We start from the raw sequence: 12036 nt of genomic DNA, 5'->3' as shown, positions 1-12036 counted from the left end.
TCGAAAGCTCATAGTTCAGTGATATATGGAAGGATTTATATAATCTAACTACCACTAGATTCAAAATTTTTCAACTTGAACGTACATTGCAACAACATGGAAAATTTTCAATTGTACACTGTTGAAAAGCCTGTTTGATTTGATCCATTTCAGCACCACCCAATCAGAACGCGTTCTGAGGAACACAGATAAAAATATTTTGTGAATTTACATCTATTTTCATGTACATATTTAGAGCAGGTAATTAAACATAGAGTTATTTTACAATTCTGTATGTTTCAATAGAATTTAATTGCAAACTAAGCGTTAACTGAAAGATACAATTATATTCATTGAAAATTCAATGCAATCGAATTTAGTTTTGCATCGATGAAGGTTTTTAATCAAAGTCTCGATTCAACCCATGTCTATTACATGTTATTATTGATTTACATGTCGTGTAAATTTCATTATATCTTTTTGTGAAGAGAACAAAATATGTGCTGCTCCAGCGATTTGAAAGGTGATGTTGCCACTTTGTCTATCATTTTGTGAGCAACGATTACAGAAGGAAGACACACACGAGAGTAACATCGGGCCGGCCACACAGTAAAACCACACCAGAAGCTTGCCAGCTGAAGTCATCAGTGTGCACGCAAAGAACCATCTCGGATCTGAATGCAGATACTGTTGGTCGTGACAATTCAAAACACTTTTTAGTGCTACAGATCATCAGAAAAAATTAATTGAATTTTATCTTTCGTACTAAAAGCATCAGATTTATCGAAATTGAAGCAGACAATAAATCTGTATTGTTATTATAAAGAACTATACGGGTTATTACATAATATTTAATTGTGTTTCACAATGTTTAATGTAACTAATCGTTTCAAATTCTAGTAGTGAAAAGGGGAATGCTTGCATAATTCATACAATTGATCAAGTAATTGATATTCTGAAGTGTTAAGGAACATGTCAGTTGTTTTCGTATTCACGACATCCAGTTATGTCTCTGACATAACCCACCCGCCTTTTTTTTATAATGGAAGGTATTGTCAATACATATCATGATAATATATACGATTTTAATTTACGGTGTAATAATAAAAGCGAGAAATGCTTGAGGATAGTCCAATGGAATATCCGAGGTATGAATGATCTGTACAAATTTGATAATATAAAATACTTTTTGGCTCAATGCGATATAACGATAGATATCATCGTCATCGGTGAAACATGGCTCAGAAAGGGTAGTACATCAATTTACGGAATTCCGGGTTATTCTGCTCTATATTTTCTTGTAGAGATAGTTCCCACGGTGGGTTAGCAGTGTTCGTTAAGGAAAATATAGAGCATAACATATTAAAAAATGAGGTTATTGATGGTCTACATACCATCCAAATTGAGATTAACATTAATGGGCACTGTTCTGACATTATAGGCGTTTACAGACCTCCTGCTTTTGATTTCAATCGATTTCATGATATGTTAGAATCCTGGCTTTCAAATGTGAAAAAGAACAAACCATGTTACCTAATAGGAGATACTAACGTTCCTATGAATTTACCAAGTAATAACATTGTATCGCGATATTGTAGCCTACTCGAGTCCTATGGATTTATATGCACTAATACCATCCCGACTCGACCATCTAGTGGAAACATTCTCGATCATTTTATTTGCAAAACCGATGATGCCGCTCTTTTACGGAACGATACCATCTTTACGAATTTAAGCGATCATCTTCAAATTATATCGTCAATAAAGTTGAATGGAAATAGACAAAAACAGGTACTAACAAAAAAACTAGTTGATCACAGCAAGCTCAATAGAATTTTCAATCAATATATTGACAGTTTATTGTCCATAGATGATGTCGAAGACGTCATTTCGAACATCATATCAACATATAACTCAATGTTATTGCAGTGTACTAAGACTTATACCAAAGCAATTAATGTGAAACGTGAATACTGTCCTTGGATGTCGTACGATCTTTGGAAACTACTACAGCTTAAATCCAATTATCTCAAAAAAGTAAGAAAAAAACCAACTGATCTCAACCTTCTAGGATTACTGAAACACGTCTCCAGGAAAGTTGACATAGTGAAATGGTCAAACAAGAAATTATATTACGAAAATCTTCTGAATACTACATGTCATTCTAGACTTTGGAAAAATATTAATTTAATTATGGGTCGCACTAAATCAAAAGAGCAAATAAAACTAGTAATAAATGGAACAAAAACAAAAAGCGAATTGGAAGTATGTGAAACATTCAACGATTATTTTTCAAGTATTGGCGCCTCTCTAGCTGACGAAATTTCGAACTTGAACACTTCAAATCCTATCGAAAATGTTTATTCTGTCACAAATTCAATTTTTCTACGTCCAGCCACTGAAAATGAAGTCAATGTTATAATTAACGAACTTGATTCCAGCAAATGTAATGGTTATGACAATATTTCTGCAAAGCTTCTGAAAAGTAATCCTCGCTCCTTCTCAACAATTTTAGCTCAAATATTTAACAAAATTTTAACAACTGGTGTTTATCCTGATTGCCTAAAAATAGCCCGTGTAGCACCCATTTTCAAGACCGGAAATAAGTGCGATCCTTGCAACTACCGTTCAATCTCTACTTTATCGATTTTCAATAAAATCTTGGAGAAACTTCTCGTGAACAGAATGCTCGACTTCCTAAATTCAAATAATATCTTATATCGATTCCAATACGGTTTTAGATCTGGATGTAGTACAACAACAGCTATTGCTGAGCTGGTTGATTGTCTCATTGGTGATATTGATTCCAAACAAGTTGTTGGTGCATTGTTCTTGGATCTCCGAAAGGCTTTTGACACATTAGATCACAAAATCCTTTTAGAAAAACTGGATCGATACGGGATTAGAGGGGTGGTAAATGACATAGTCAAAAGCTATTTATCCAACCGAAAACAGTTTGTATCTATTGGTCATTCATCTAGTTCATATCGCTCCATTAGTGTAGGAGTACCTCAAGGTAGTAACATAGGACCATTGTTATTTTTAATTTATATTAACGATATTGAGAATTTGAATCTAAAAGGTGTACCTAGGTTATTTGCTGACGATACTGCACTGTTCTATCCGTGCAAGGACGTACAAACATTAATCCCGTTGATTGAGTACGACCTCCGGATCCTATCTAAATATTTCAACGCAAATTTGTTGTCTTTGAACTTATTAAAAACGAAATACATGGTGTTTCATTCCCCGAGAAAAAAACTACCAAATCATCCTCATCCATGTCTTGAGACAATTGCAATAGAAAAGGTAAACGATTTCAAATACCTAGATATACATCTCGGTTCAACTCTTTCTTGGGATGTACATATAAAGGCTATCGAAAAAAAATTATCCGCATTATCCGGCGCATTGCGCAAAGTTAGCTATTTTGTTCCAATGAGGGCTTTATTGAGTTTCTACTTTGCTTGTATTCATTCTCACATTCAGTATCTAATAATCGTTTGGGGTCATGCACCTAAGTCCAGATTGAAAAAAATTCAGATATTGCAAAATAGATGCCTTAAAACTATTTTTAAGTTGCCTCATTTGTATCCCACAGCTTTACTGTATTCCAACACTAGTCACTGCATTTTGCCCATTTTGGCATTGAGAGACATGCAAACAATCATGTTCGTCCATAAGGCGCTATACCAACCAGGGGTTCATAGCAATTCACCTCTATCGGTTATTGCACGGCAGCGAAATAGCAAGCTAGTTCACTACTGCGAACTAGAGTATCCACAAATCTCGGTCAAACTCGGATAACGTTCTACGGTCCGACTATCTATAATTATCTACCTATAAGTCTGAAACAAATCATGAATATTGACTTGTTTAAAACTAAAATGAAACAATTTGTAAAATCGAAGATAGTTGATTATATTGTGTAGGTGTATCAGCCGCATGCTGTGGTTTGTATGTTGTATGTCCTGGTTTTTGGATATGTGTGTGCGCGTTTTTAGTCCTTTTTTATTTATCGCTTCCGTCAGAGGTATCCTCTGTTGTCGTAATAATGTGCTGTGCTTATTTTCAAGATTTATTATTGTATCCAAGTATTGTTACTCTGTTACTATCATTCTAACCGGTTTTGTATTCAATTTTTTAATTTTATTAATTCATTTTATTAATTCATTTTTTCATTCATTCATTCATTTATTCATTCATTTATTCATTCATTTATTCATTCATTCATTCATTCATTCATTTATGCATTAATTTATTCATTCATTTATTCATTCACTTGTTCAATTATGTAATAAATTTCGTTTTACATTACTTTAATCAATCATTTACTTATTCATTAATTTATTTATTAATTCTTTCATTTAACTTATTCATCAAATATAAAAAGAAGAGGAGGTTTTTGTGCCCTTTGAGTAAGTACTGGTTCAACGGTCAGCTCAAGGGGGATTTTTCCTGCTCCAATAGACGGATACATAAATATTATTTTTAGAACAGTTTATTTTTAAACATATTAAGTGCCCCTTAACAGGAATCTTACATTCCACTGGGAGCTCTTGCTTAGTACAAATAGTTAGCCTTCTTCGTTTTATAATAACCTCAGCTTGATAAAATCGCGTTTTTTTCTGTTAGTAGAATTTTTTTTCCCAAGCTGAGCACTGTATGTGTCCGCAACCAGAGGGCTCCTAATGTGATCTTTTTGGTGCGGGGGAGTGTGGAGGGCAAAAAAAAAAGTTTCTAATTTGCTCGTTATACCAAACAGAATAGTTTGAATTGTATTATTGTATTATACAACAGTGTGTAGAAAATATCTATAGAAATTTTGTTTCTAAGGAGTTTTCACCAATCTATTTCTCGTAGCTTACGACTAATACTATTATAATTTGTTGAGTGATAATCGAAAATTTCCTCATACTCGTAGTTGTCGGGTCTATTAATCTGATGTATAAATAGAGAGAATTCGATTGCTGTATGAAAAGCTTCATGACAACTAAAGTGGGAAAAAACCCACTTGAGTTGAAATGCTCGTTTGTCATTCTCAAACGGGCGCAAAAACCACTATCTTTTCAAAAACATAAACAAAAGTAATAAAACACAATGTAACTTAAAGCTAGTACCACAAATGTCAAAATAAAATAATATCCTAAAAATTCAAATCAGAGTGGATCGTTCCAGTTTTTTCGCGAAATGACTAGATGATTCACCAAACTCGAAAAGATCCTCAACAGTGGTGAAAGTTCGTATGGAAGCAGTAATCGGTTCATTAAATCCAAAACGAGTCCTGTGAAATTTCTGCTGAAGCAGTGTTGTATTCCGCAGGGTCCTATTCGGTATCCGAAAATTTCCTTCCTTTTCGAAGAGCTATTGGCCCATCAGCTTACTCTCTGTACGGGTAATGTTGCGGTCAGACCCTACCCTACCATTTTAAAGCTGTTTAATGCACAATCCAGTAAAAATTATTTGATTTATATATACAATGTAGTGTAGTACTCATATCACATTCAGATACCAGAAAACTGTTATTTTAAATATTGGTTGGAGATTTTCAAAATGTTGATATAAATTATTAGGATTCTAATCATAAAAACATGAACATTTATTTCAGAAAATCTGCATAGAAATTTTTCTTATTCTTCACTTCTGTGTGGTGTCACCTCACTTGAAATGACACCGATTAATGGCACAGCAAGTTGGACTATATTACCAGTTAATTTTCGTTTCTTTTCACTGGACTACAAGTAAAAATCTCGATGCGTGACAATGTGCAGTCGCAAAAGTACGGGTGAACATTTTTTCTCGCGAAATATTCAAATTTTCACCGTTTTCACTCGTTGAGGGTTTCACCGGGGGTGGCACAGAAGTTCAATGGCTGTAAAAACCACCAGCTACCGTTAACATCGTGGGTGTGGGTTTGTGAGGCTTACAAAACGGGCATATTTGACAGATTAATTTAAATCAAAATCATAATTCATTTTGCTTTGTAGTAAAAAATTGTAACAAAAAAAAATTCTCACGAATGTTCAAACTACTTACACTTGCTTACACTTGAAGGACTCACTGTTCACCATTTTCAAAATTGAATTTTTCACACCGGGAAATACGTACATTATTTGATTTTTGGTCAATTCACGTAAACAAACTGATGATACTCAATTCATTTTAGGGGATTTTCGCATAACATTCATTTTCGTCACGTATAATATTCAATTTGACATTTGGAACCATTTTACGTGATTTTTCAAGTGATTCGAATGTAAATTTTTATTTGTGTGTCAAGATAATGAGCACGCTTACTTGTGGTTCTAAAGAATTGGATCAAATTTAATCGAATAGCTTAAAACTAATATTCGATTATTGAGTTAATCGAATATTTAAAAAAAAATCCCATAGGAATAATCGAATGAATAATCGAGTAATCGATTAATAACCCAGATAATCGAATAAATTTCAATCGATTAGTTTCAAAATTATACTCGATTGTTGAATAATCGAGTAATTCGAAATTTCCGACATCTATCAGTATAACTTGAAAACTGAACAGGAAACAATGTCTAATTTTTTGTTATGTTATAAACAAATTGAAATCAGAAAACATTGCGTCAAGAATGTATCTACAGGAGACATTGGTAATACCTCACAAGAAATTTGCAATCGGTTCATAACGGAGCAAGTTCGCCATATTGCTATGGGCAGGTATGCCATAACAGAGGATGAACAAACCTAACCTCAAAGTCGATCAGTGTCAAAACATTCAATGTAAGCAAACAACTAAAAGCAGATTGTGAACGATGGTACGGACATACAAGAGGGTTTCTTCTCGTAAAAAGTGGTCAAACACGAGCATGCTTGCTGCAATCCAGTCAGTGCACGGTGGTGGCTCAACAATTCGAAAGGCGGATAAAGAATTCGACATGCCGCGGAAAATTTTAGAGAAGTAAATGATGATGGTTTTTTTTAATACATGTAATATCTAAAATAAACGTGAATCTTATGGATTGTATTAAGGAAAGCAGTACAGTAGAGAAAATCTAATTAAATTACGGAGAAAATGTAATTATTGTATATTTTATTGTCAAATAAAAAATAAAATTACTCACATGCAACATGGCTTTTTCAAAAGACGTTCCACTACTACTAATTTACCTGAATTTGTCACTGTACCCTGACCGCTATGGACAAGAGAAATCACATTGAAGCTCTTTATACAGATTTCAGCAAAGCATTCGATCGTGTTGACATAACATATTTTTATGTTCAAGTTACAAAAATTGTCTTATCTATCTAACAAATCGTCAACATAAAAATCGAGGGTAAAAAGTCGAGCCCCATTCACGTCAGTTCCGGGGTCCCTCAGGGATCTCAATTAGGTCCTCATTTATTTATTTGTTAACTACATTTCCTTTGTCTAAAAAAATAAAATTTCCAATATAAGCAGGCGACATAAAACAATTTTTAGAAATAAAGAAAAGTGAGGATGCTAAAGATTACCAAGAAGAAATTCAACTAAATGTGAAAAAAAATGTCGTTGAATAACATTCCGTAAAAAACAAAATACACCAGACTTTGGTCCTTACTCTAGGAAGTCAAACAATTGGAAAATGCGAAAGAATTAGGGAATTAGGAATTATATAAGACATTATACATTGCCTATGTTGGATCAGTACTAGAATACTGTAGCTTAGTTTGGTCACATCACTTAATCACATGGAAAGATCGAACAGAATCAATAAAAAAACACACGTTTGTAAACAACGTACCGTCATTGTTTGTGTGATCGACGCACTAAGCACTTTTTATTGATTTATAGTGATTTTCATTCGTTTTTATTTCCTGTGTTACTCGTAGTCTCGATAAGAATTGGACAGTTTTTTGTGTCGTGGTGGAGTAAAGATAATTTGTGGTGTTTCGTTGCCGCTTTTTTTGCTATCGTATCGCGAAGTGGCGCCTATCGAAGATATCGTTTAATCAAGATACTCAGTTTCACGCTCTTTCTCACCCGACCGAAGCGCCATCTGAATTTCACTGTCGGCATCCTTTGATTTGTTCACTATGGCTAATGCTTGTGATCGTTGTGCCAAAACTGTAAAATCGGAGGAAGATTTCGTTGAGTGTTCGGGTTTTTGCCATCATTTGGTACATATGAAATGCGCAAAACTCAACAAGCCGTTTCTGAAAGTTTTGGACGAAAATCCCAAGCTGTTTTGGATATGCGATGAGTGTTGTAAACTGATAAAACTTGCTCGTTTCCGTGACTCGGTTTCTTCGTTTGGAAGCGCATTTGCATCTATCACAGAGAGAACAGAATCGATTTTTGCTGAGCTGAAGGCCGAAATTAAAAAGAATAGCCAGCAAATATCTCGTCTCTCGCGCAAAGTGCCTGTTTCGTCGCCGCTGCCGCCCAAGCCCGACGGATTTGGTCACAATGCGAAGCGTCGTCGGGAAGATAGTTCTGAGCCAAGTAAAACTTTGGAATGTTGCCGGAAACCATCGAATAACTGTAATATCACCACAGTTCCAACGCCCTGCTCCCTCGTATGGATTTACTTGTCACGTTTTCACCCCAGCGTTAGTAAGGAGATGGTTTCGCAGCTAACAAAAGATGGTTTACAGTGCAGCGAAGATGTCACGGTCATCCCGCTGGTGAAAAAAGATGTCGACGTAAATACTTTGAACTTTGTCTCCTTCAAAGTTGGGATACTGCCCAAATTTCGGGAAGCGGCTCTTAATCCCGACACAAGGTGTTTTGTTTCGCGAGTTCGAAGACAACAAAAAGCAGAACATCTGGTATCCTCCAATCGATATTTCTCCACCGATTCCCGACGAAAATGTATGCAGCACCGTTATGAATGTAGACGAAGTAACACCCAGTCCGCTCCGTTTGATGAGAACACCGCCCCGGCAAACGTTATGAGAGTACAATGGAACCACACCGGGACGCACTGGAGTTGATATTTTGGAAGCTCTCGAACCTCCCGCCACAGTCGTGCCACAGCAGCCAACATTCTCCAGTCGTCCTGGTCCTGTGCGTGGGTGTGGTGAAAGAGTCTTCCAAATGTCTCATCTCGGCAAGTATATGCATATTCCGTCCTTTCCAAGTGCTGATCTCTCTCGCACTTATAGATGTCCTCCTCTCGCTCTGAATCGGATACCGGGATGCACAGATGTTCGCACCATGGAAGCCCCTGATACGTTCCCCACAGTCGAGCTATTGCAGCCAGCGGTCATCAGTCGTCCCGGCCCTGTGAGTGGGAACGCAGAAGGGGTCTTCCAAACCATCCCAGACGACAAGTACAATTCAGCCTCAAACGATTCAGGAGTTGATTCACTTTTCGTCGTTTGCAGTTATCCATCGGACGATCAATCTAGTCAACCGCTGCACTTGTACTACCAGAACGTTGGAGGCATGAACATGCACATCAACGACTATTTGCTGGCTTGCTCGGATGATTGCTTCGACATCATCGCTCTTTCGGAGACGTGGCTCAGTGATTGTACGCTATCCGTTCAAGGTTTTGGATCCAACTACGAAGTCTTCCGTACCGATCGCAGCCCCTTAAATAACTCAAAAACTATTGGAGGAGGGGTGCTTATCGCAGTGCATCGTCGTTTGAAAGCGCAATTGATCGAAACCGCATCTGGTAAATGCGTCGAGCAGGTTTGGGTGCGTTTGAAACTGGTCAATTTTTCCCTCTACCTTTGTGTGATATATCTTCCTCCAGACCGATGCCGCGATCTACCGCTTATCGATGCACACATACAGTGGTTACAAGAAATTACTTCCACTCATGTACTACCCGTAGATGAAATCTTGGTTGTGGGAGACTTCAACTTTTCCAGCATAAAATGGCAGACAAGTTCCGGTGGCTTCTTCTTTCCTGATCCGGCGCTCTCCACTTTCCACATTGCACAGTGGTCCGGATCCGCAATTTAGGGGGACAAAAACATTTGTGGCTTAGCCTTATACTTTAGAGCTATGATGTCTTCGGAACAAATAATCAGTGAAAGATAAGCCATATTTTGAAGCATATGGTATTGGGGTGGTTCTAATTATTAGGGTGATGCAAAAATTATTTTCCGTATGTGTTGAGATAGAGGACTGCATCCTTCAGCAAAATTGTTGGAAAACTTATATCAAGCAACTTTGCTGAAAACACTATTGTAGTATCTCTAACGGTTTTAGTGTTACAGCTATTTTAATAGATCAACTTAGGGTGTTACTAAAAAAAATCAGTTTTATTGCTCTAGCTTTCTTAATATTCACTTCTCGATTTTGGTGTCTTTGAATATCTTTTAGAGTTTGTTGAAACCAATTTTTTCATGACTAGCGCAATCAGGTAGCGTTTTCTGAACCGAAGTTATGAGCAAAACTAATTCAAAAACAGATCATTTTTAAACTGCTATATCTAACATTGGAGCAAACGAAAAAAAAATCGGTTTCTTTCAGTTGATAGAAAATACTTTCGAGCATGTTTATAGAAAAAATGGCGGAGGAGATATTTTTTTAAATTTTTTAAATTGTGTTCAAACATTGGGTTTTTTCATTGAAAAATGCTCTTTCATGTAAGACATTTATTAGCTATACATATTAAAATAAGGTATTGCTGTCTTCTAGCGTGTTAAAATTAAAAATGTTAATTCAGCTGCATAATCGGGAAGATGGAGTACACTCACGTTGGTTGTTACTCTATTCGATAATGCTATTACAGGATGAGACGTTAAAAGAAATCGTTTGAATACATTCTCTAGATTCACTAACTCTCTTGCGCTTCCTTACTGTACATGCCAATAGGAAGCAAAGCATGTTTTATAATTGCAGTCCCATGCACCAGAAGTTTATGCACGGTTGGCAACAGAGCATACCATCCATACAGCTCCACAAAACGAATTCTTGTTTGTTCAGTAAACTCCTGGAAAGCAGGTACCGAAATCTTCACATTGCTGTTTATCAACGTTAAGATTATAAAAAACCGTTCAAGTATATTTCCATTTAACTCGATGATTTGCGCTACTGTGTTATATTCTTTGAAAAATCTACGGGCCCAGATACCATCATTCGAGTTGCCTCCTCCAGGTAATGGTTCACCAATGCTAGACCCTGTCAGCTTGGAGCGAAATCAATCTTCAGTATAGGAACGCCATCGTACGGCATCACATTCAACATATCATGTCAATTGTGTGGGTGCGCAGTGCTGCTATTTTTGCGCGCAAGAATTTGACATTTCTCTTCCCTACTTCTATGTACGAGATTCGATGCGGACTCACCTGAGTGCACCATGCTCGCGAAAAAGGATGTTTCCAATGATTTGTTCTGGAAATGTGCGAGCTGGATATCTTGTTAATATGATGTCTTTGCTAATACGTAACCCTAGCTGCTCTTTTAATGCCGTTAGTATGTTTGTCTCTTGCTCCTTGACATGCTGATTTTGTCGGGACACGCGCCATTTCTCAATATGCAAACAATAACTCACTTTTAGCCAAAGTTCCATAGATCGAATCATTGCGTGTAGAGGCGAAATTCCAAATTGATATTTGTTTGGATTATTCTCATTTGTTTCAGTTCTTGAAAAATGCAGAGCTTTTCCTGAGCGCTTGCATATGTACCAAGCTTGGGAGTGTATGCCTGTTATGTCGTTTAACACTTTCGTATCGTTCAGGCAGAGCACTAGCTTCGTTGATACAAATACTTTCCCCAGTACTGTGGGAGAAAGCTCTGCAATTTCTGCATTTACTTTATCCACTTCCTGCTATTAGTTCCGTGTTTTCCTTTTGAAAGATTATTATTCTGGGCAGCAAAGGGAAACAGATGAAGGATAATTGTTGTTCCAGATTATCCAGCCTTCTTGCTCAACAATCAATCGCAAGGGAACCAAACAGATAGCAAATAATGTACAGTAAGGAAGCGCAAGAAAGTCGAAATAAATCAATTCGCAAGTATAGGCAGTTCCATCCGCAGAACTTCAATCGTTTAGTGAATCTAGAGGATGTATTCAAACGATTTCTTTTAACATCTGATCCTGTAATAGCATTATCGAATAGAGTAACAACCAACGTGAG

The 12036-nt window shown here is 36.6% G+C and overlaps 1 protein-coding gene across 1 annotated transcript; it reads left to right on the top strand.

Moving 5' to 3' along the window:
- Positions 1-8031: 8031 nt before the first annotated feature.
- On the top strand, positions 8032-8931 carry LOC131428902 (uncharacterized). The gene has a single exon (XM_058592962.1). The coding sequence runs from the start codon at positions 8032-8034 to the stop codon at positions 8929-8931; it is 900 nt and encodes a 299-aa protein (XP_058448945.1).
- Positions 8932-12036: the final 3105 nt, after the last annotated feature.

This window comes from Malaya genurostris, chromosome 2, assembly GCF_030247185.1.
Source record: "Malaya genurostris strain Urasoe2022 chromosome 2, Malgen_1.1, whole genome shotgun sequence".
NCBI lineage: Eukaryota > Metazoa > Arthropoda > Insecta > Diptera > Culicidae > Malaya > Malaya genurostris.
The sequence above is the reverse complement of the archived record's forward strand: the minus strand, read 5'-3'. Positions and strand labels throughout refer to the sequence as shown.